This window comes from Cavia porcellus, unplaced genomic scaffold (genome assembly GCF_034190915.1).
Source record: "Cavia porcellus strain 051 isolate PalLab524CR breed Dunkin Hartley unplaced genomic scaffold, mCavPor4.1 scaffold_3, whole genome shotgun sequence".
In the NCBI taxonomy this organism is placed as follows: domain Eukaryota; kingdom Metazoa; phylum Chordata; class Mammalia; order Rodentia; family Caviidae; genus Cavia; species Cavia porcellus.
The window spans coordinates 92,988,985-93,014,493 of record NW_026947486.1 but is presented as its reverse complement, the minus strand read 5'-3'; the positions used below and the strand labels follow the sequence as shown (position 1 = coordinate 93,014,493).

At 47.3% G+C, this 25,509-nt stretch overlaps 2 protein-coding genes across 7 annotated transcripts in view; one reads left to right on the top strand and one right to left on the bottom strand.

The window, feature by feature from the left end:
• Bcorl1 (BCL6 corepressor like 1) overlaps positions 1–21,194 on the bottom strand; it is a 63,538-nt gene extending 42,344 nt beyond the window's left edge. For 2 of the 6 annotated variants that reach the window (XM_063246400.1, XM_063246405.1), the window contains exons 1-2: positions 18,695–19,063; positions 1,656–1,785 (exon numbers count right to left, since the gene is read on the bottom strand). In XM_063246400.1, the coding sequence (XP_063102470.1) occupies positions 1,656–1,741 (86 nt within the window). In that variant the 5' untranslated portion in view covers positions 1,742–1,785; positions 18,695–19,063. Of the gene's footprint in view, positions 1–1,655; positions 1,786–17,019; positions 17,046–18,694; positions 19,064–19,706; positions 19,787–20,313; positions 20,472–21,061 lie in introns of those variants that run through there. The other 4 variants (XM_063246402.1, XM_063246401.1, XM_063246403.1 and 1 more) reach the window with 4 other exon arrangements.
• LOC134475325 (serine/arginine repetitive matrix protein 1-like) lies at positions 16,512–20,568 on the top strand. Its single transcript, XM_063245592.1, has 6 exons — positions 16,512–16,544; positions 16,873–17,270; positions 18,185–18,296; positions 18,677–18,820; positions 18,969–19,086; positions 20,348–20,568. The coding sequence occupies exons 1-6, from the start codon at positions 16,512–16,514 to the stop codon at positions 20,566–20,568; spliced, it is 1,026 nt and encodes a 341-aa protein (XP_063101662.1).
• Positions 21,195–25,509: the final 4,315 nt, after the last annotated feature.

The following is a 25,509-nucleotide window of genomic DNA, read 5'->3' as shown; positions in this document are numbered from 1 at the left end:
TCCTAAGCACTAGGTGTATAGGGTAATTTAGCACCTCAAGAAGGTGCATGGGGAGGGAAAACCAGATTGTGAGCTCATTTCCTGCTCCTCTCTTGGCAGAGATGTAGAGTGGATGGTGAACCAAGGTAACTTGTCTATTGGTTTTTTGAAGGCTTTGGTCCACATGTCTGTATCAAAGTCTAAATGACCTCGAACTAAATCAATATAATCTGCCACTTAATATTCACATTCATCAATCCCAGCACTCCAACTTACTATACCTGTCTAAGGACATACCTCATGTGAAAGGGAAATACCTTTCTTCTGCCTCTCAGAAAAATTCTGTCTTATTTTACTTGGTCTTGATTTCTGGATTCTAAAATTAAATTCCTTTTAAGTCTCTAACTTGTTCCTTGGTGCGGAGAACATTAAGCTATCAGGAGCTAATGGCTTCAGAAAATAAAAGGATCTATTCTCCTAACCTTAACCTCAGACAAGTACACACTTGTCCAGTTAGGAACAAAAAGAAAAAGTAGATAAAAACATAGGGCCAAGGGTAGTGCTAAGTGGTAAAATGGGTGCTTACCATTCACAAGGCCTTTGGTTCAATCCCCAGCACCACAAAAGAAAACAGTACATTAGAAATGAAGATATTCATTCCTTTTCTCATCAAAATTACCAATATAACCTTCTCTCTGACACACAAATGCTTCTTAGATTTACCTAATAAATGCTATATCTTTTTTTCTTTCTTGAAACAGAGCCTCACTATGTATTCCAGGCTGGCCTTGAACTCACTAGGTAGCCCATCCTGGCCTCCAATTCACAGTGATCTTCCTGCCTCAGTCTCCTGAGTTCTGGGATTACAGGCATGTACAACCATAGCCAGCTAGATTTTGAACCCCTGGAAAAGTCCTATCATTCTGTGTTTTAGGTGATTTGTCTGATATACTTGAATTTAAAGCGCCAGTAGACTGAAACACCAGCAAACACTGGGAAGGTCACACCTTCTCTTAAAATGGGAGAGGCATCACAGCCATCACACACATCCACAGGTCACAAAGTCAAATACTATACAAAATTCGGATGCTCTTGGTATTTGGCATGATCAAGAAATGGCCTACCTTGGTCAACGAAATATTTTTATGAATAAAAAGCTAGAAACACACAAACAACTCTCGATTTTGGATGTTCAGCAGTCTCATCTTCCTCTGATACTTCATAAGGACATACAATTGCAGTTAGCCTTGAGGGGCAAGGAAGCACTGACCACCAGAATGCCCACTACTAGTTTCTAATACAAAGCTACATGATGAAACCATCTTTCATCCAGGTCTAGGCCAAGGACCACAAATAACTTACACATATCCTTGAGCACCAAACTTTGATGCAGAAAATAAAAAGTGCAATTACTTGAGCTTCGCCTTACTCCTCGATCTGACAGTTCTTAATGAGTAGATAAATACTAACTGGCAAAGGTCATCTGCTGGCCTCTTTGCCTTCATCTGAACAGGGACAGCCTGGCAGGGCAGGTCACTCCCACAGCCCCAGCCCCATCCTATCACAGCAAAATGAAAAACAACCAAAAGTCTTTTTCTCAAGCCCCATAGTATGTGGCTACCCTCTGCGACCCGCTACTGCTCACTGGAGGCCAGCAGTCTTCAAAGTCTTCTCACCTCTCTTCGTTGATGCCACACATGCGAATCCGGTCAGAACTGGTCCAGTTGTGCACGCCGCTGTAGAGCGGTGCTGTAGAGATCATGACAGCCACTCACCACCAAATAGGACCTGCTGTGGCCACTCCCCCTGGGGAAAAATAATTCCAAAAAGTCAAATCTGAGAATGGGGACAGCTCCTTTCACAGAATTGTGTATGTGTGTGTGTGTGATATGTGTCACTGGGAATTGAACCAAAGGTGTTCACACAGATCTATACCTCCTAACCCCTTTTTTATTTTTTGAGGCAAGATCTCGATGATAAGTCACTAAGTTGCCCAGAATGGACTGTAACTTTCAATCTTTCTGTCTCAGCGTCTCAGAGTCCTGGAATTACAGGCATGCACCACCACATCCAGCTTCAAAGAAATGTTTAAACAAGGGTAATTAGAGCATCAAAATGTTAAAGTGGTCTCTCTCACAAGCCAGCCCACCAGGGAAAATGAAGGTCCAAATAGAGCCAACAATGCATCCATTTTTTAGGAATCTGTATGTTTTAGGATGGAGCAAGCACACTGTTAATCACCTAAAGCAGTCATGGTGAACCTTTTAGAGCTTTCAATGGTAACAAATGCCCCACTATGGCACACATGCCATAGGTTTGCCACCACTGGCCTAGAGTGATTCTTAAATCTCTTCACAGATATTCTGTATATGCATGAGTGTTTGAGGAAATTCAATCTACTGCAGACAAATGAGATGACAGTAAATTTTTCTGCGCATGGTCAGCCTAAGCAACTACAATTAGAGGGTCATACCCGCATGAGTAACAAATGCAGGGAAAGACAACCAAGGGTCCATTTCTCTTCTGCTCCCTCAGTATAGAAAGACTCGAGCAATGCAGCCAATTTAAGGTCTCTAGAGAAAGCACATGCTTTCTTTAAAGCTCTGCAAAAGTATTCTATTCTACCTCCAAGTTTGGATATGATGCATCTACCTAATGTGGTAGAAAGAGCCGTCCAAATCAGGTTAAGGCTCCCTGCATTCTGACTCCACGCCTTGTCCCTTCCTATTAGCCTGTTATCCTTCTGACCTACGGAGCCCTTCACCAGGCTCACTGCTGATAGCCACTGCACAGGTAATTCACCTTCTAGAGAAAAGAAGGTGTCACAAAAAGAGTTTTATCCAGTAAGCCTGTCTTGAGACCCTGAAATTCCTAAGTTAACTTACTAGCTAAACCCTTATTTATCAAAGCTCAACTCAACAGAACCCTACAGTGATCAGAATTGTCTGCTGTTTTCCAACTGTCCGAAGAGGCAGATCACAGTAAATATAGTCACATCCGGGATTTATTCTGTTTATCCTTTTTTCAATTCTCAGAGACTGTTTTTAGTCAACTTAATTCATTTATTCAACGAATATCTACTAAGCTCCTCCATGTGTCAGAACTGTCCTAGGTACCAGGGACTTAACAATTAAGGAAACAGACCAAAATCATGCCTTCAGGGTGCTTACAGTCTAGAAGGATGAGATAGACAATAAGTAGGTTAAATAATTCTATGTCACAGCAAGAGCTATGGCACAGGATCAGGGGGTTGGGGACAGTGCAGGGTGTGTGTCAGCGAATGGGTTATGATTTGAAATAGGGTAGTCATGGTAGGCCCTCCTGAGAAGGAAACATTTTAACAATCTAAAGGAGTTGAAGGAACAAGAAATGTAGATATCTCAGGGAAGAGCATTCTCAGGAAAGCAAAGAGTATATGCCAAGGTCTTAAGACAAGAGGTTGTCTGCTAAGATCAAGAAAAAGCCAGGCGGCCACTGTGACTGGACCTGAGAAAGGGCTATGCTAGGGAAAGATGATAACAGAGATGTGTCCACCACTCACGTCCTGGGCCTCATCCCAAACTCCTATCTGTGCTAGCCAGGGGACACTGCTGCTCTTGCCTTTTCTCTGTACTTCCCCTCTCCTGCTTTCCCTGGCCCAACACTTGCTGGCCTCTCTGGGACCCACTTTTCCCACTACCTCCCCTAGAAACCTGGACATTCATTAACGTCTGACCCTTCCTGACTGTCTGTCTCTCCTTGCCTCTGCCACCTTCTCCCATTTCTTGCCCTCCCCCTCCATCTTCCCCGAGTTTGCTCTAGTCTCTCCAGGCCTCTCACCTCTCTCTTCCCCTATTACTCTCCTAGCCCCCCCCCCTGCGCCTCTCTCTTTCTCTTCTCTTCTCCCTGGGGGCATAATCCCTTCTCCAACTTTTCTCTTTCAACTTTTCTTTCCAGTCTCCTCCTTACTTTATCTCACCTTTCCCATTTCTCTGAGTCTCCAGCTCCTCCTCCTTCTTCATTCCCTCCCTTCCTGGCTGCTCCTTCCCATCTCCCCCTTGAATTCAGTCTCCTTCTCTGTCTGTTTCATCTGCAATCTTCTTGGCCCTCTCTGGCTCACCCCATGCCCCTCTCCCTGTGTGTATATACTCTGTTTCAGCCGTGTCCCTCCCCTCTTTCACCTATGAGCTCTGAGTCTCAACTCACCCTTGGGTGCACAGATGACTTCCAGGTCTGTTTGCCTAGCTCTGATCGACCTTTCTCCTTAGGCCCAGACGAGAATTCTCAGCTGTCAGCAACTTGCTGTTAATTGGATGTCCAGAGCCCCTCAAACCCAACAGGTCTCAAACTAGACTCATTATCTGTTACCATAAGCCTCTCCCTGACTCCCAACCCCACTCCCAGCACATTTCCTATCTTAGTTAATAACACAAGTGTCCCCTAGCCTGTTAATTTCTTTAACTCCTCTCCCTCAGAGTCCAGATCCAATCAGCAGTCAAGCCTTGATAAGGCCATCTTCCTCCTCTCCTTCCACCCTCTTGCCACTAGCCTGGTGCAGACTCTCATCATCTCTCGCCAGGAACATTACACTGGCCTCTTAACAGCTCCCTCGGCCTCCCATCTCTTGATTCTACAATCAATTCATCTTCTAAATCGCCAGTTCGATCAGGCTTCCCCCTCCCTCGCCTTCGCCTTCCTCATCTAAAGCCATCAGAATCAAGCCCGATTTTTTAGCACAGCCTTCAAGGGCCTCAGGACTTGGCCTGAAACCTCTTCTCCAGGCTCTTCTCCCTACCATGCCAGCTCCTGACCCTTCCCTACACAGATCATCCAGTCTCAAGACTATACTGGTTCTCCACTCTGAAATGGTCTCTCCCTACATCTCTTCTTCTGTCATTCCTCAAGGCCTAATTTAAAAGCCAATGTGCCACTCCCCATAAAAAGTCCCAGCCCCTGATTAGTTAACCCCTCCCTCTTAGGTTCTCCTCTAACGTTTTTAATTCCTACCTCTGGCCAGCACTGACACTCCTCTGCAGTGTGGTTACCTGGAGGCGTGGCAAGTCTGTCTGTCCCACCAGACAGTCAACCACCTGAGGTAAGAAATAACCGTTCTTCTCTTCTCTGGTTCATCAAGATTACCTTACACATACTTGTCAGTACTCTGAAAATGGATGTTTTATAGAACTGATTTCGGCATGAGAATTGAGATGGTGACCCTGAGAAATCACAGGAAGCAAAACCAACCCAACCAAAAGTGTACCATGCTTGCTTACTATAGTAAAATTATGCATTACATATAGCATTCCTTTCCAGGCTGCCTGATTCTAAAGTCTTCAGTTCATTATCTTTGAGGTTTTTTACACTTTTTTTGTTAAGTGCAGGTGATAAATGGCTATGGAAACTCGGTCTTCTCCCATAGAGTTTGGATTGACTTCCCTCCCCACTGTGGAAAAACCAGTTTTGCCTCCATTTGCAATTCAGTTCCTTTACTCAATATAAATTTGTGCTTTTTGACTTTTTCTTTGAACCCTTTATAACATCTGTCTGGTTCCCATGTTGATTAACGAGTAAAATAAAATCTTTAACATGTGTTCATTTTTATATCTGTACAAGAGTCATGATTTTACCTTTTAAAAAATTATCTTTTAGCATTACTAAGACAGTTATGTGGGTTAGCATAATTTTAGAAAGATTTTTTTTTAACAAGGACCCTATTCCCTGACCATCCTGGTTAATGAAGTTTTGACTATTTCTTAGAATACCTTGGAATATCCCTAGATTAAAAAACAACAGTTCAGCCTGTTGGCCTATACTAGGCTCTTTTTAAAATCTTTCCACTACATGAAGTGTTAAAGGAGTTGGGTAATGGAAGAGGTCATTCTTGCCATAAGATGAATTTCAACACGAAGTACAAGTTTTAGTTGCTACCTACATGTATGTTGGCAGCAGGTTTATCGAAGACCGAAGATTTTTCCCTCTTGGGTTTATTTTTGTTCTTGTTTAGAAGAAATTAGTAGTTTATAGGGCCTGGGACAGAAGCCAAAGGGGAAATACCAGCATTCAGAAACAAAACAATATATACAATGTTTTATCAATAAAGAATTTTCAGACCAAACTGAAAAGGGAAACTAAGTTAAAACCAAACATGCACATGATACAAACTTGCTACCATGAGAGCAAAAGTGATACTAGAGGGGCTAGAGATCTAGCTCAGCGGCATAAGCGCCTGCCTTGCAAGTGTGTGGTTGTGAGTTCGATCCCCGGTACCGATAAAAAAGAAAAAGACAAAAAAAAAAAAAAAAAAGTGATACTAGATAGCCCCATTTTCACAAGGCTCTGATGATGATGCTTCCACTTAAAGCTTTGCAACACAAACTTATATGATTTTATCAGAGCAGCCCCCAGCCATCTGAAGCACACTATCCCTGTTTCATCAGCCTTTGTGGAGGAATGGAGGATGGATGAATAGGGAGAACACAGAACTAAGCTGTCCACAGAAGGCAAAATCACTCTAGCCAGAAAGAAAAGCCGAGGGACCTTATAATGTGGCACTAGAGGACAGGTTCCTGACAACAAGTGCAGTCGGGATGTTCAATGTTTCCCACGTCAGAATCACTAAGGAGCTTGTTCCAAATAGATACACAGGTCCCAGTCCTGGACATTCTGATTCAGTAGACTTAGGGTTTTGTTTTGTTACATGATATACAATGTAACATCAACTGCAAACTACTCAGTGGGAGGTAAGCAAAAAGGGAAAAGCTTCCAGATACACTGCTACACTCCATAATACACTCAGTAAGTTTCACCAGTATACCCACTTTCATACCACCCTGCTTTCATTCAAGACACCAGCACACATGTTCTCTTTCATGCACTTGTGCTCTCTCTCTCTCTCTCTCTCTCTCTCTCTCTCTCTCTCTCTCTCGCTCACTCTTGCTCTACATCGTGTGGGAAGCATCACATCAAAGGCAAAGTTCTAAAAAGGAACTTGGAAGAAACCTGGTAATCCCAAATGACCCAGGAAGCACGGGCACAAGGATATGAAATACCTCAAAGATTTTCCCAGATGTCACAACCATGTTAAGAAATGAAGAGCTACATGGCTCAAGAATCAAATACTGGTCACTGCTTATAGAATCACTGTGAGGTATACCCACTTTGGAGCAAATAATTCAAAAGTCACATTCAACTCATGGTGAAGACAAAGGAGAACACATGTCCCACCAACTCAAAGCAATAAGCGTGGCTGAAAAAATAGAAATGAAACTTGTCAGTTAGCAGGCACATGCACATAGAAGCAGAAGGACTGAGAGTCAAGGCAACACATTCAACAAGCGGGCAGCAGAGAGCAGGTAGTCAGACATAATCAGTACTCAGTGGAACAGAGGAAACCAAGAAGAGAATGGACCAAATGGCAGAGCACTAACTTTAAAATGGCAAAAATAGCAACTAAGCTAAAGGTAAGAGGCAGAAAAAAATACCATAATAATAGAGAGTTTTTTAAAATCCAAAGGTGGGGGGAACTCAAGTAGAACACAAGAGCAGGCATAACTGATGTAAAAGAGAAGCCCATGACATACAACAACCAAAAGGGAAAACATGAAATAGGGGAACCTGAAATATTTCACCATCATGGGCCAAACTGAAACAGTGGGGGGAAGCACTGAAGACAGACATCTTAGAAAAGTTTAGAGCAAATACGCTACCAAAAGGGGAATCACAACATCAAATTATAACCCAAGTCCATGTTGAAGGAGTTAGCAATAGCGGATGGATAGCACTAAAACCCAAAGATTTTACAGATGGGGTGGATTATTTTGTTTTGTTTTGAAACAAAGATGCCAAAACCAGCAGATTTCACAATTATAAGCAAAAGTATGGTCATCACTGTGCATATGAGGAAGAGAAAGTCATTAAAGGAGGTAACAGAGCATCGATCTAACAAATGCTTTATACTCAACACAACATTATTTTTTAAAGTTTTTAACTTTGAAAATTACCATAGAATGTGCATCTAGTTAATAAGTGTTCCAGAATCATATAGTTCCTTTTGTGGCCAAAGACCCTTTAAGAACTGAACAAGCTGGCAGCATACAGAACCCAGTTGAGCCCAAGTCAGACAGCATGAGACCTGCCTGTTTCTTCATAGTTGTACTTTACCATCAAGATGGTAAATTAGAGTGGGGCATGGCAGTACAGTCTGTAATCCCAGCACTTGGGAGGCTGAAGCAGGACAATTGCTTCTGAGTACAAGGCCAATCTAGGCTACATAGAGTTCAAGGCCAGCCTGAATTACATAGCATGAGCCTGTCGAAAAACCAAAACCAAAACCAAAACCAAACCAAACAAAAAAGTAAAGACATTCAAGATTAAGGTGTCAGTTAAACTAAACCTGGTACTATTCTCCCAGGCTCTTTTTGATTTGCACTGCCTGGTGACCTGGAAGCAATTATTCCTTTAAAAAATGAAAGAGATGGAAAATATTCATCTTAAAGTTTGGCCCTGAATCTGCCCTTGAAAATATAGGCGTGGCCAGTAGACAGTTAAGCAGGAGGGTTGGGTCAGTGATGACTAAGAAGCAAAGAAAACCAATTTGGGGGCCTAATAATCTAATAGGAAACCACATCTCTAGATGAAGCCCCAATAAGACAGAGACACACTTCACAGAAGCAAAGGAGAGGCCACCACATTATGCCACTTTGGAGAAAGCACATCAAAGAAAAATACCCTTGAGATGACCAGAGATCCAGGATCACAACGAAGAGGCTATGACTTCCACCCAGTCACCGCAAGATCCTTGAGGAGCCAAACTTTCTCAAAATCAACTCTCCCTGGCTTTAGATGGAGTTCTTACCACAGATCTCACCCTCCTCATTACTCTGCCTCCTTCCATTGTACTCAACAGGCGACACATTCCTGTTTCTCCCTTCTTCATAACATACCCCAAACTCAGCTTCCTAATGAGAAAGTCCTCTCAATTTAAATTGCTCTATTTTAATGAATACTTCCCATAGAAGGGTTCCTCTATTCTCCATGGGCTTGCTCCTTCAATAATTATACCCCCTCATCTTTCCCTACCACTAACCAACTATCACTCCCTGAAACTCAAGAGTCCCATATACATTTGTCAATCTCTTCACTCTGCTTGTCTTCAGGCAACACAGGTTCCTCTACCACCACACACAACGGTGCATGCCATGCACAAACACATACACAAAATCAACTGGAAATAACCCACCAGTTAATATAAAGGAGGAATATAGCCCACTGTGCTGTTCTTCATAAACTTCTGACTAAATCTATTCTAGTACTTTCTAGCTTCCCTGAGTTATTTTTTTCCTATTCAAGTATTTCCACTGGTGTCTACCCCAAGGGATCAGACACTATGGGTCCTGTTCCAAGATATACTAATTCTTATATTTATCAAGAAGGCTAAGTAGTTGCCTACACATAGTTCTAGCACAGACTCTTTTAAAGACTTTTTGGGTAGTTCCATGTTTAAAGATCTTGTCTATAAACGTTTATGGGATTGGATACAAAGGAACGTTAACTGTCGGTTAAGCATGAGAGTTTACCCATTAAGATGAATATAGTTACCTCCAATGTCCTCCATTGTAATCATCTTGGAAGGCTGGCCATTTACTCTAGTAACTGAGTGGCAAAAGCTTCCTGTCTTTCTGGAGCTCCTAACAGCAGTACCAGTCAAACTCACCCACACCCTTTTTAATCTCCTCAATACTGGTTCTGAGTTCCATTCTTTTATGGGTGATTTGATGTCAGAAACATCCAAAACCCATTGGAAACCATCTAATTGAACAGCAGCAGTATTAAGGACAACCCTCTAATCAAGCAGCACCTTGGAAAGTGATGTACTACAAGACTCCCAGCCTAAATTGGGGTGGAAACCTTGGAGAGCACTTCCAGTCCCCACTTCTCAGCACCCTCACATAATCAGTACACTCATCACAGCATATGCCAAAATGGGGACAAGCTAGTTTCTGCCTAAAACCAAGCATAACATGAAAGCATTTAAAGGACCCAGAAATAATTGATTCAAATGATAGTTTTATCATTTACTTCGATTTTCATACTACCAGTTTGTTTCAGCATGCCTGCTCACTGCCATAATACTTTTTCCCTGTCATTCAAATAGCACTCACTTCCATTTCTTGGTATAAGGAGATTACTAAATTTAAGGAAAACACTTCATAACAGCTTTATACTAGACCTAAGGTCTAGCTACAATTTTGTACAACTCCTGGATGCCATAAATATCTAGAAAACTTAAAACAACCATTGTGAAATTAACCAGTCCTTTTTAAAACACAAAGCCACCTCAAAATGTCACCCTAAGTAATCAGAGTTATTTGCTTGAGTACTTTTAATTTCTTCTAGATCAAAAATAGTTGATTTCCTTAGTCTTGGTTTTCAGCAGGACCCTGTGAATATTTAGTGTGTCTTTTACACTCAAGTGGAATAGTTGTAATATGACACTTGAATCCCTTTTGTGATGCTTCTGTGTCCTGCTTACCATGGACTATGACAGCCCTCTAGTGTCTCCACTTCAGTACACTGCACTTATGATATGCCATTTTTCATCTAAAGAGGATGCCTCCTCACTCAAGTTTTGCTTTTTTCTAGTCTCCAGGACCTTGTACACAAATATTTGGAGAGATCTTCATTAGGTTATTTTTTCCTGTTCTTCCACCCCAGACCAGACTCAGCTATGTGCTCAACTAATTTTAAACATATTATGTATCCAGGCTAGGTGTGGTGGTACACACCTGTATTCCCAGCACTCAGAAGGCTGAGGCTGAGGCAGGAGTTTCGCTTTGAGTTCGAGGCCAGCCTGAACTGCATAGTGAAACTGTCTCAAAAAGACAAAGAAAAAAAAAGTCAGGCACAGTGTCGTACACCTGTAATCCAAGCACTTGGAAGCTGAGGCAGGAGGATCACTAGGAGTTAAGACAACCTGGGCTACAAAGTGAGTTCAAGGCCTGCCTGAACTGCACAGTGAAACCCTGTCCCAAAAAGAAGAAAGAAGACACAAATTATCTATATCTATATCTATATCTATATCTATATCTATATCTATATCTATATAACATTATATAGTGTATATTATATATGCTATATATAATACATGTAACTTACTCAAAGGTATATCTATATCCTTTTCATTATACAGTATTTACTCCATAAATTTCAAACTCTCTGTTGAGTTCAATTTACTACCAGTCCACAGGTTTAATAGCTCATCCCAATAGAGTCTACCATGATACAAGGGATACAATGTGCATTCAGTAAATAACTTGCTAAACTACTGGGGAAGACCAAAACTCCATGTCATACAGAGACCAAACATTCCATGTAAAAAGCATTAGATATATGAATTCTTCTTTTCCCTTGTCTCACATAAGGTTTTTCTTTTCTTTTCTTTTCTTTATTTTTCAAGCCAATGTTTTGCTACGTAGTTCAGGCTGACCTTGAACTTACTAGGGAGCACAGGTTGGCCTCAAACTTGCAGTGATCCTCCTGCTTCAGCCTCTCAAGTGCTGCATTTGCAGGTGTGTACCAACACACCTGGCACTTGTTTTATTCATCTCCATGATAAAGACAATAAACGTAAATAAGACTGGACCAGGAAAAGTAATAAAATCAACTTCTAACTACCTGGTGTACTTTTGCCACTGCTAATTTTTAAATCCAGCCAGTTTATGAACTGTCTTCTGTCAGTGTCAGTAGATATGTGTTCAGGGAATAACTCATTTTAGTATTTGCCTCAACAGAATATTAATAGGCAGGTAAATCTGCTGGAGAGGGGGACAGGTAGAGAATAATAATATATTTCCAAAGTCAAGCAGAAATTATTAATTTGTCAACCAATCTATAGTTTTCATTTGTCCTATCATCTGTTTTCTTCACACTGGCACAGCTAACAGAGAGACTGTTGGCACCAAAGTTTACGCTAGCTACAGAGAGGAGACCTAGTTTGTAGGCCACTGGTTTTCTCTGCTTAGAAGTTTGGTTTGGGGAACCCAGAGCACTTTGGGGCATCAGTTTCTCCCTTCCCATCACTGATGAACATCCTTGTCATAGAGCCATACCAGACCATTGCTCTATCTACCAGCTTTTGTAGAGTTTCCAGATCTTGGAAACAGCTGGAAAGCCCAACCAGTCACAATAAAGCACAGCAGAGCCCTTTTCAGAGAGCAAGGTATTTTTGTTTTAGTTTTTTCTTTAAATGTCACCCAGCTGGGCATGGTGATGCATACCTGCAATTCCAGTACTCAGGAAGCCAAGACTGGAAGCTCACCCCAAGTTTGAGGCCAGCTTACACTACGAAATGAGCTCAAGTCCAGCTTGCACTACAAAGTGAGACCCTGTCTCAAAAAAAGTCACCTATAGCCCCAAATGTCTTACTTTCAACTGGTTTTACACTCTTTAGTACTTTCCTAGAAAAACTGAGCAGTGCCACAGCCCAGCTGTTAAAGCTCCCAACTCTACCTCAGAGGTGGATTCAAAGATGAGTCAAGCTATTTCTTATTAGCACACTGTAATTTCTAAATGTGTACTGATCCAACAGTGATATAGAAAAAGAAGATAGTGGGGCTGGGGATTTAGCCCAGCGGCATAAGCACCTGCCTTGCAAGCAGGCGGTCGTGAGTTCGATCCCCGGTACTGATAAAAATGAAAAAGACAAAAAAAAAAAAAAAAAAAAAAAAAAAAAAGAAGAAGAAGAAGAAGAAGATAGAAAGTAAGCTATAAGGTGGGGGATGGGGCTCAGGATCTAATGATAGTTTCCAACTCATCACTATATGTTTACTATAGTGTAACATAAAAGGTAATGTCACAGGATGCCAGTGAGTAAGAAAAAAATAGATCTCATGTATGGATACTTGCTATGTGGTTGGCATTATATCTACTTTGTCTCTCATAATCCTTACTGCCCTGTGAAGTTGGTATTATAATCTGCACTGTATAGATGAGAACAATAAGCCTCAAGAAAGTTAAGTGACTTGCTTCCTGCCAAACAGCTATGGAGGTCAAGAGCAAGAACTCCAACTTACAGGCGTCACCAAAGCCATAAGTTAATTCAGATGCAGGCGAAAGTCTGAGAACCACCACATTAAACTGAGTAAAGTATTTTTGTAAGAAGATGCCTAATCATCTCATGGATTCTGGTATAGAATACATCCATTTTCCCCAGGATCACAGTCATGCACTGGGTATTTCACAGAAATTAGAAAAACAAAATCTGCTGGGTTTTTTTTTTTTTGTCCCCACACACCAATATTAGCTTTAAGTTCAACTGTACCCTTAAATAGCACTAACACTATGATTTCTAGGCATACCTTAGTAATGAGGTAACCAAATTTCATTTCTTAGCAGACTGTTGGTAAAGAAGCACAAAGCACAAAACTCTGTCTGCTCCTTAGTACTCACAGACTCATAGCTTAGGGTCTTCTTCAAATTCCAGTGAAGACACATCCTGCCTCAGATACTCTGATGGATAAATCTGAAAATCCCATTTTACAAATAAGTCATCTCTCTTCAAAGTCATCATTATTCATTGGCCAAGGAAAATATGACCTTGACATGCATCCTGCAGTTACTTTTTAAAAAAATGATCCATTTCTAAATGTTTTATGAGAAAAGAGTGGCTTCTGCTTTCAAAAATGGAGGGAGCTAGACCAATTTATTTGAATTAACTCTAGAAACAAAATTAAATATTCCTCTTGAAACAGAAAGCAAACTTTAGTTCACAAAAAAAGTTTTTGTCCTGGATTGGTTTTAGGTTACGAATAGCGGAAAAGGTCATGATTTAGAAAGAGGGAGGTTTCTACATTATTTTAAGAACAATCATTCAAAAACTGCCATTAATGAAGCCTAATTCATATGTGAGGTCATATAAAATACTGCTCTAGCATCCTAGTGGCAGAAAGGTAGATTGCTTTATTTCTTCTCTCGTTGGTTGTCTGATGCTACTCTAGTAAGCATGGACTCAGTGATTTTCAACTCTAGCATTAAGAAATTTCCTTTTGGGCCAGGGGTTTAGGTCAGCAGGCATAAGTAACTGCATGGCAAATGTGAGGTTGTGAGTTGGATTCCTGGTACCACAAAAAGAAAAAAATTTCCTTTCTTATGAACCCAATGTCTAGGTTCTTCCTTCTCTCCCATATTATCATTACTGGCTTCCTCTCTTTTCTACTTTTTTTTGGGGAAGGCGGTACTGGGGATCGAACTTATAACCTCCTGCTTGCGAGGCCCTGGCCCTCTCTTTTCTATTTTATCCCAACAATCTTCACTTTTCCTTGTACACGTTCTCCAGTCCCCTCTTGTGTACACTTTCCCACCCAAACCCAACCACAACATTACTTTGTTAGACTCTTAGGCTGACTGGCCCTGGAAAACAGCTCTCTACTGCCTTTGGCTATTCTACTCCATCCCAAACTTAGTTCAGCTTAGAATCTATGCACCACTGCAAGTGTCATCCAGACCAAATCTTAATTAGAACATGTCCTCTGTGCCCCTGCTCCACCCTTCAGTTCTGGCCCATGGCTTTCATGCCCAGTTCTTTATCGTATTTCACTTTGGAATTTCTATCCCTTACCTATTTGTACAGTATCTAGAATTCCTCCCACTTGTAGACTGGAAAAACTGGTGTATTCCCACTTTCTCCTTCTTTTAAGGCCATTCTATTTAGGACAGTGAATCCCTTCCCCCATCCGGTATCTTTCTGTAGTCTAGATTTCCTAATGAAATGCTTAGACTTACAAGCCCTGGATCCCAACTACCCTGGGCCCTCCCCAGGGCAGTGGGTATCACAGGTGAGTTTTTACATTCCCCAACACCATCTCCAAAAGACATCTGAGTAAATGTATTCCTCTTTGACTCTCTATTCCTTTTTCTTTCATGTTGTACATTTTGTAATATGTACACTATCTCTAAGTTCTCTATTTCCTTATGGTAAACACATTTATATTATTCCCTAAATGCCAGTTTCTCCTCAACCCTACTTTTACCCAAAATCTCTGCTCTTACCCCAACCTTAGTGATTCTAGCAGCAAGTGTAAAGAGCTCTAAGTGTTCTTCAAAGTTTTATGACAAAACCATGGAGATTTCAAGGTGCCATTTTTCCCTTTTACTGGCTCTAACGCAAGATGAGTGATTGCCACCTTCCTTTTGCCAGTGATTGTCCTTCCCTGCCCAACCAATCCTCTTTCTGACTTCCTTTTGCCTCCCTTCTTTTCTAGTGCTAAAGTCTTCTCCCATGATTTTGTTTCTCTCCAAGAAGCCCCTCCTTCAAGCCCATTATCCAGACTAAACACATCATGAAATCCTCTGCTACTTGTACTAAACATTTTATCCCTCTTCAACTGCCCAATATCACCAAGGCAAAAGAAGAAGAAAGAGATCCTCTTTTTCTCCCTACCTTTTCCCAGCAAGTCAAAATAGCCACACCCACATTAGTGTCCTTGGGAGGGCCACTATGCCTTCTGGAACCCAACTCTACTCTGTCCAATCCAGATTCCAAGAGCAGAGTTTGCCAGGGCCTTATTTTCATCTGTCCTGTCATAAAAATCAGTCAGCCCTTCCTTATTGCCCTATCCTAAGGAACTGGTCCTCCATAGCCCAGACACTGGCATCCCTTCCCCTTCCTGCCTCAGTGAGGCAGCCAGTCCTCACTTTCTGAAAGTCAGAACCAAAGAAGAATCCTATCTACTTTGCTTGTAATAGAGTCAATCCTTTTAAAGTCAATTTTAGTAAGGTTCTGTGCACCGAGGCCCAGGACTCTTATCCCCAAAGTCCACCCCAAAGGTAGGTGCCCTATTAAGAGACGCCTGTCTATCAATATCCCTGACTTTCTCAAGATGGCCTGTCTGTCTCTCCTAAATTGCATTATCAACCTTCAGGTACTCTTAACCCTGCTCCCTCCAGCTCCTCCACAGTTCCACACCAGTCTTTCCTACTAACTTTGCATCTCCATCAAAATTTTACCAGTTTCCGTAACCTTTCACTTCTATTTGGAGCCTCTGGATGATTCTCAGAATTAAATTAAGATTATTCCATTTAATCTCCATAGAATCTTCCAAATTTCTTTCCTACATACTGATGTCACCACTTGACTTCTCTTTCCTAAACTCTTTCCCAAACATCCTCCATGGTGCAACCTACCATCTCCCCCATAATAAAGCACCCAGATAAGCAGAGAACTAGATGACCTTTAAAGTTTCCTTCCATCCTTGGAATTTTTATTATCAGCCTAATTCCTTTCCATCTCTAAATACATTTCCCAGTTATTTCCCTGTAAAACATTTCAGCAGTGTGATTTTGAAAAACTGTCTGCTAATTTGAAAGAGTCATGGGGCTAACTAGTGTAACCTGTAAGTGCACCCCTAGAAGTCTCACCAAAGCTTTCTGCAAATGTGCTCCACCTCTGTAGTTGGAGCTGACCTCCAAATCGCCTTCTGAGTATTCAGCTGTGGCCCTGAAGTCCAGGATCCCTTCCCACACTTATGCAAAGAGCCCCTAAATCCTGGGCTAGACGTATGCTCACCAAGACGCTGTCCTTTCTGTCTACTGTAGGAAACACCAAGAATGAGTTAAGTATCACCACGTCAACAGTTTTAATCAGTCAACACTGAAAATTTCATAACAATAAAACAAAAACATAGTGGTTCTATTGGGGAAGGGGGAAGATTCGAGACAAATAGAAAGGCACCCCCACCAGCCTGTGGCCTCTTGGGTTGCCGTGTGCTTCCCTCCCGCCTTTCCGCTCGACCACATCTTTGCCTACAACGATCTCCAGCACCTCCATAACGCGAAATCCCCAGCCTTGGTGCGGTCGGCTCCTCCCAGCCTTGCCCCGGACGTCCCTCTGGCCCAGTCTTCCTCTCGGCGGGACCCTAGCGAGGAGGGCCCCCTCCACCGTCCAGTTCACCTCCCTATCCCTTCTCGGGCCTCTGGGCGCCCCTGCAGGGCTCTGTCCCGAAGCTGAACCTCGAGGAGCCTCGAGGCTTGTCGCGGGACCCACCCCCAACCTCCTTCTCCCAGCACCTCGTCCTCCATGCACCCGGCCCCCGGGGCGCCTCGTCGCCTTCGTCCCAGCTCGTACCGCCCCCCCGTCGGGGGCTCCACCCCCCCCGCCTGCCCCCGCCTCCAGGACGGCCCCCTCCCCAAGGCGCGCCGCCTGCGCCCTCTGCCCCGGCACGGGACTCTCTTTGGCCTCCGTTCCCCGCCCAGAAGCGGCAGTGGCGGCGGCGGCGGCGGCAACGGCTGCGGCGGCCCCAGCAGGAGCAGCAGCGGCGGCGGCAGCGGCGGCGGCAGCAGCGCCGCCTCGGCCCCGCCCCGCCGCCCGCCGGAGCCCCACGCCCCGCCCGCCCGCCCGCCGCCGGACTGCTCCCCCCGAAGCCCACCACTAAGCCCCCCCACTCCCCGGCCTCAATCCTCTCGAATCCAGTTCCGCTGGGCCTGCTGTCCGTTCCTCACGCCCCTTAGAACCTGGGTTGGGGGAAGCTCTGGGCTTCGAGATCATCCCCCTCCCTCCTTCTCCAAGGGCTAGGGGATTGCCCCCGATCCCGAAACCCGGCCCCGTAACCAGAGCCTCCCTCTTTCTAGCCCTTGGCTGTCGCTCTCAGACCCCTTGACTCCAGGCCTGGCGCGAAGCGGGTGGAGGGCTCCGACGCCGGATCTCCCCCCTGGCTTGCTAGGGCTAGGGTGAATTACCCCCATCTCATCCTCCTTCAATTTAAGCCCCCACCCCGCCGCGCCTGGCCCGGCGGCCCCCGCCCCTAGAGCGAGGGCAGCAGAGCTAGGGCGCTCCGAAGTCATCCCCCGCCTTTTTTCCAGGGACTCGGATAATTGCCCCTGCCCCCATCACAGCACTCCCACTCCCGAACCCAGGCCCCGCCGCCACCTAGGGTACCCCTTACCCCACCGTTCCCGCAACCCAGCACAGGGTAGAAAGCAGACTTGAAAGAGCACCCGTCGCACCTCCCTTCTGAGGTTGAAGGGTATTTTCTCCCGGTCTCTTCAAGACTTCATCACGGGAACCCCCCCCCCCAAAAAAAGAAAACAAGCCTTTTCTCGCCCTTCCCAGCTGGCCAGGTTCCCTTCGGATCGTCGGATCCTTGTATAGGGGTTGAGGCCAGGTAGTTAACAAGACCAGTCTCCACCTCCCTTTTGGAGGAGTGGGGTAATTCCTATGGTTTCCCCCCCCCAGGATCTACAGACCCCCGTTTCCATGGAGACCCCCGCCCAGCCGGGAAGAAGACTCTCCAGGATCGTGGCGAACTAGTCTCACCTGGCTAAGACCGAAGGGGGTCGAGGAGGGGGTAGGGCAGGGCAGAGATGGGGTACGGAGGTGGGAAGTGGAGGGGAGCTGTCCCGAAGGGAGGGGCGAGGACACAGCGAGCTCCAGGGAGCGCTACGTCCGGGGACACGAAGAGGACGGCGCCCCTGGGGGGCAAGCACTGCGGCCGCCGGGCGGAGAAGGGACCGGGTTGAGGCAAGGCTTAAGATAGAAAAAAGCGGGTGGGGGAATACAAAAAAGCCGGGGAGTCAAAAGGGGTGGAGGGATTGGGGGAGAGAAAAAAAAGACGCACCTGTTCCTGGGTCGGCTCCGCGGGGAGGCTCAGGCCGCCACCCGGGTTACCTCTTACCCCCTAAGAACCGTCACCCGCCTCATACCGCCCAGATCTGATGCCTCCCTCAGCCCCTTATCGCCACCGACCTCCTTCTCCTCTCTCCTGGCGGCGGCGGCGGTCGGACTCTAGGAACTGAGAGGAAGAAGGGAGGGCTCAGCAAAGCGGAGGAGAGACAGAGCCACACACTGGCAGCAGCCGCGGCGAGCGAAAGAGTGAGGGGGAGAGCGATGTGTGTGTGTGTCGGTGTGTGAGAGCGAAGCCTGGTGGAGTGGGTGCCGGTCGCAGGGCTCGACGGGAAGTGGAGTCTAGCTGAGTTTACGGGCGGCGTCAGCCTGAGCACCACGCAACTACAACTCCCAGAATGCCGCCTACGAGGGGGGGGGCAAGAATGGGGAGGAGAAGGGAGGGAGCGAGCACGAGAGGGAGGGACGAAAGCAGGGAGCAAGCGGCGGCAAGGGGGCAGAGCCAAGCAGCCCCGGTGACACTGGGAGGGGAGGGGAGGGGGGAGGAGGAGGGGATCGCTGAGAGAACCCAGCGGATTCCGGAGAGGCAGGCAGTGGTGGTTGCAGCAAGCCGGGCGAAAAGCTAGACTCCCGGGAGAGGCGGAGGTACTCAATTCGAGGAGCTGCAAGAGCCCCACGCCCCCCCACCCCCGAAGCCCCTCAAGGGGGAGGTTGAAGAAGGGAGATCATCCGTGCGCTGTGGCCAGGGGTTTAGCTCTCCCTTTCTTCCTAGGCTCTCTCCACCTTATGCCCCGACCTGACTTTCTCAGGCCACTGGTGCCTGATCTAGTGTGAAAATCCCTAGACCCCCAGATCTCCCCTGCCGGGCAGCACAGAAACACATACATTCTGTCCCCTTCAGTCCCCTTCTCCCAGGGGCCTGAGGGAGGCTCCCCTTGCTAGCAGGGCGTGACTCTCCCATTCTTCCCGCCCCCCCCCCGTCGTCACCCCCCCATCTCCGTCCCCGGAACCCCTCCCTTGAAGCCTGGGCTCGCCTACCCCCCCAGAGGCTTTTCTCTGGGGGCGACTACCCATCCCTTCCCTTACCAGTGTAAGTCCCTACCCACTAGTGTCCCCTTAACGTTACCCCCCTCACCGAAGAAATAGTGGGGGCGACCCGAGTTGGACTGGTGGCTATTTTCCCTCTCAGGCTAGCTGTCCTTCGCCAGGCCGACCCTGTGTAGAAATAGAGAAGCATATTAATACTCCCGCTCCCCCCACCGCCAGGTTTGGATCCCCATGGAAGTGGCTCACAGTAAAGAGAGGTCGGTAATGGAAGTGAGCTGGAGGCGAATCCCAATCTTTAAACCCCATCCCAGCCTTGAAAATCCGAGGATTGGTGCCTTTCCTTACAAGCCATCAAATAGCTGGGTGGGGAGCTAAATTATTGAAACCCCAATGTCCACACGACTCGACAAGACGCTACCCTGTAGGAATAAAATGCGAACTACACTGTCCCCAAAGGAGGGAAAGTATACCCCCCCTCGTCGCATTCCACCCCTAAACACATACCCCTAGAAGGGTCAGTGTGTATAGGGGTGCTAGGGAGTGAAAATATTGTGACGAGAAGGGTCCGCGGCCCCCAGAGAACATTATCCAGATGCTAAGAGGTGGGTGGGGGTGCAGCATAATTGCAGACGGTGTCTTTTCTCGCCTTTCCCGGAATCGCTACCGAACACCGTCTAACACTCGCAGTTGCTTACCAGTCAGTCCCCTAGCCCCATTTGTGCGCGAGAGGCGGCCAGAACCCGGCCGGGAAGCCTGGGCACAAACTCCGCGGAAGCTGGCCTTCGCCGCCGCCGCCGCGCCGCCGCGGGCCTCCCTCCCTCCGCTCGCGGCCCCGCCGATCTACCTTCGCTCCCGGCCGAGGCCAGACCCCGCTCGCAACTCCACGCCCCTACTCCACCCCCGGCTCCCCCTCCCCTCGCCTCTCCCCGCGGGTCCGGCCCAGCCCCTAGCGCCGCCCCGCCCTACTGCTCGGTCCAGAGCCCAGCAAGTGCCCCGAACTCGCCCCCCGCCCCCACGCCCAGGCCAGTCCGGCCCGGCCTGGTTTCCCACTCCCGCCGCGCCCCGCCCCCGAATCCACGTCCTACTTCACCACCCAACTCGGCCCGGTCCGGGTTCGGCCCGCGCCCGCGACACGAGAGTCCCTGGTTCGGTCCGGTGTAGGGCCACCCACCCCGCCCTTGCCGGGGTGCCGGCCTGGCCAGCTGCCTGCACCCGCCGATCCGACCGAAGCGCGCGGTCCCGGCCCGGGTCCAGGTCCTGGTGCCGGCCTTGGTCTCCGTGGCGTTGCCGCGTCTCGCCACGAGGGCTCGGATCACGCAAGATCCGAACCTGCGCGGGGTGGGGGCCACGGGAAGCAAGTTTCTTTATCCTCCCCCCGCCACCGCCACCGCCGCAGGGCCACGCCGTCCCCCCTCCCACCCCCGCTCACAGCGCCCCCTTCACCTGGGCAGAGCCCCCCGGCCGCTGTCGCAACTTTGCTCTTCTCCACGCCGCCTGGAAAGCGGACGAAGCGGGAGGAGGAGGGAGGTGGCGCGGGAGGGGGGGTGCTGGGATCGGGCCGCTGGGCTCCGGGCGGACACGTGGGGGAGGAGGGGAAGAAGGAGGAGGAAGGGGGGCGGGCCTGCAGTTCTCGGGGCTCCCCCTGCCAGCCCTGGGGAAGCCGGAACCTCGCTCGGCAGCCGCAGACCCCGCACCGGCCACGGGGAAGAACGGAGCCACCTTCCCGGCCAGCCCCTAGCTCCAGGAAGGGGGAGAAGCTTGCAATGCCTTTCGGGGTCGCAGAGCGAGCGTTGCGCTCCCGCTTTATGTGTGACTCTCGCCCGGTTTTGCCTCGGTCTGTATGGGAGGGCGGGGGTCTCGGCTGAGGCTGGACGCCCCCACCGAACGCCCCGCCCCTCCGTCAGCCCTACACTTCCCCACCCAGGGCGACTTCGTTGCGTGGTTGCGGCGCTCCAGTACTGAGGTCGTCCGCGGGCGCAGCCCCAGCCCCGGCGCCGAAGTGGGACAGGTGCTGGAAAAGGGAAAATGCCGGGGCTCACAGCCTTGCCTGGAGACTCCGGGACGGCCCACCCTTCGTGACAACCTCACACGCTGCAAATCCCTTGGGCCACTGTCAGTGGGCAGGCCCTGCCTGGGCATGGAGGCATCTGGGGTTGGGGGGGGTTGAGCGGGAGAAAGACCCAAGAGCAGAAGGAATCGGGGAGACTAAAGGTCTGTAAAGGGGGAAGCCAGCACTACTGTTGGCGAAAGCCCTGCTCCAAGGGGACAGGGCTGCTGCTCTACTTTCTCGTGCTCATCAGCCACCAATCTGAGCCCCTTGACCCTTACCCTTTACCCTAATGACTCCCCGCCTGGCCAAAGAAATAAATCCTAGTGTGTGTTTACATCCCAGGCCATCTCTGGAACTGAAGGGCTGAGAAGATTACGGTCCACATTCTAACTCTGATGACTTTACATTAACTCTGAGAAGAGCAGCTGCGAACAAGCTAACGCTGAGGGCTGACTTGCTTTCAGTCTTAGGGTGTTCCTCAGCAGCTCCAACCCGGAGCCTTGGTGAGCACTTCAAAGGCATAGCCTCTGCCTGGATGGTAGTAGGGGAGGTGCCCGGCAGTTCCTGGAGGATTCATTGCTTTGTAAACAGAATGTGAAAAGAATAGCAGGAATTTGAAAAAAATCGTGTGCAGATACATTGATGTTATTTATTATTTATTTATCTGTGCCAAGGAATCCAGAGGGTCATATAAACTAGAAGGAAGCCCTGTGGGATTACTGTCTTCCTCCTCCTCCTCTTCCTCCTCCCTACCTCCCTTCCCCTGGCTTAGAGGTTCCATTTCTAAGCTAGGGGGTGTCCCCTCTCCTTTGGAAGGACTTCACAGATGGCAGTTGAGACTTGCCTGGTATGTCTCCATCACCTGGTCTGAGGGATGTGCCTGAGTGGAGGAACCACCTAAGGCTGCAGCACATTTGCTGTTGCCTGAGCTCTGTTGTTCTATACCCCACCCCCTTACTTGTCCTCGCCAGCCTCAAAATTTATTGCCAGCAACATGGACATAGCCCTAGCCATTGTCATTGTATTTTGCTTTGCGAACCGCTTCACAGCTTTACCTGGCCACACCTACCCTCCCATGCACTCCCTCTCCATACACATCCTTTGAAAAATGCTTGGCCCAAATTGCACCAAGGGAAAGTGAAGATCTGGAAATGGTGTGTTAAAGCTAATCAACACATGAACTCAAAATGCATTACTAAGGGGGAAATTGCCTCTGTGAGGCCTGATAATGCAGACCCCATCGATTCTGCTTTGATTTAAGTTGACTGTTTTTGCTGATTTTAATTAATCTAGTGATTACTAAATTGCCACCTCTCTTAAGGTCCTAGGACCTTAGGGCAACTTGGCTCCTTTGGTTTGAGCTGAAACATCCTGGACACCTCAGTTTGCACCAGTCGGTGTCTCACCATTTGGCTGCATCATTTATCTGGCGAAATGAAGGTTGGGGCAAGATGGTTGTTTCCTGACTGAAGTCCTAGCTTCTCTGAGCCCTTTCCTGTTGGGGGCCAGGCTTCCTGCCCTACAGGAGATGATGGGAAACCAAGGAGCTGTGGGGAAGGCTGTGGGAAACCTTGTAAAGAATGTAGATATTAATGATTATTTTATTTGAGGCTAGTACCACAACATAACCATAATAATAATATCTTACCTTTGTACAGCATCAGAGTGTGTTTACAGAGTCCTTTCACTTGTGCTGTTTCATTTGTTTCTCACCTCACTACAACTGTTGATTTTGTAATTGAGGAAACTGAGTCTCTGGGCCTCTATGAGTGGCTTGCTCAAGATCACATGGCCAGTTAGTTCTTCTGCCAGGACTCAGTAGTCCTGCCTCTAACCAGAGTTCTTTTCAATATGGCATAGCACCTCCATCTACTTCGAAAATAGTATTTAAAAAAAAAAAAGAAAATAATATTTTCCGGGTAGATTGTTCTTCTTGAGTGTTTCTTCCATGGACCCAGGCTGGGATACTTGCAGAGGCAATTTGGTACAATGGAAAGCAGATTGTTTGGGGGAGATCTGAGAGCCAGATCTCAGACCTGTCTTGTGAAGAGCTAGCAGCAGCATCTCAAGCAAGCATTAACATTTTTAAATCTTGGTGTTTTGGTTTTCTGAGACAAGGTCTCACTATGTAGTCCAGGCTGGGGATCGAACTCAGGACCTTGAGCTTGCCAGGCAGGCGCTTATGCCACTGAGCTAAATCCCCAGCCCTCCAGATTGGTCTTGAACTCACTAGGTAGCCCAGGCTGGCCTTGAACTTGTGATGATCCATCCTCCTGCCTTACTCTCTCAAGTGCTGGGATTACAGGTGTGTGTCACGATGTCTGGCAAGCCCTAACATTTGACTGAGTAGTGCCAGCCTGACGCCAGGTACTGTGCTTTGGGTCATGATTTCTCTTTCTTTCTAGAATATGGAAATCAAGGTACCTACCCACTTCCCTCACCCTGTGAACATCAAATGAAGGACACCCCGTGAACATCAAATGAGGTATGCTTGGGAAAGCGTCTAGCTCACTGTAAGCAATTGGAGTTCAGCAAGAGTTGTTATTATCCACACTGGCATCACAGCCTCCCTACCTGTAGCACAGAGAACTACCAGACAAAATAGGGCATCTGAGGGTCCCAGAGTAATTTAGGGTCCAAACCAACCTCTGACTGAAATCCACAGGATAATTATGTTAATTCTCTGCTTTGTTCTGCAATCAGAAGCCTTGTCTCACTAGTAAAACAACATGTTCCCATGACCAAAAAAAAATTTTTTTCCCACTGTTTCAGATCTTTACAGTTATCAGGATAAAGCAATTTGGAACTTGTGGATGTCCCTTCAATTGCAGCACCTCATTCAGTTGGAGGGGAAGTTAGGTGCAGAAACAAGGTCTCTGGACATCTTAAGAATTCATTTTGATCCACCCCAGTTGGAGGGGGACCAGGGAGAGAAGGGTACAGAAAGAGACTAGAGCTCAGGGAGCACGTATGTGTTGCACTATGTGCTCTCTGTTTTCCATGTTATGTTGGGGGATGGGAGTGGAGGCGAATTCCTTGTCCCTTGTCCCTGTTTGCTGTTCCTAAATCTCCACTGCACAGACCCTACCAGATGCATTCCAGGAGCCTGCTAGGTGTGGAAGACCCAGTACTGACACCCTGAAAACAAATGGCTAATGAAGGCCTGGTTTCTGCCCTCTCATGGCCCTGGCTCTGAATGGGGAGACAGCATGTCTGGTTAAACTTAACTTTGTAAACAAACAACAATCTTTCTGGATTTTATAGCAAAGAAGGCAAAAGTCGCCCAGAGACCTCACCAGGTAAAGCCCCTCAACTTGCCGACCACTCCCCACTTTTCTATGGCTCCTAGACTCTTACTTGTTCATGCACTGTGAGAGAGGTGGTGGGACCCTAAGAAATTACCTGTCCTCCTGAAAAGCTGGCCATGGCTGCCCACTACTGACAAAATCAGGTTGATAAGCCTTCACCTTGCTCTCAGGGCCTCGCTGGTCTGGTCGCAGCCTCCTTCCTTTCCGTGTCCTCCATAAGCCTTCTGTTCTAACCAAAGCAGTCCCCTTGCCATTCCTTAGGCAGGACCTGCCTGCTCAGGCTATTGAGATATCACTCAACTAGTGTTCAATCCTGCTTTCACGCCACCTTCTGGGACCCTGTGCCCTCCCCCTGGAAGTTAGCTGCTCCTCTGGGTTGCCCCACACTATTTAGCTTATCCCTTTATTGGCGCTTCTGCTGTCTGCCTATTTCTCCCTATTAGTCTTAAGTCCTTCAGATAAAGGGACCCAGTGTTTCTCACCTGTGTAACAGGGCTTTCTTTTTCTTCTCCCACAACACCCCTCAGCTTGGC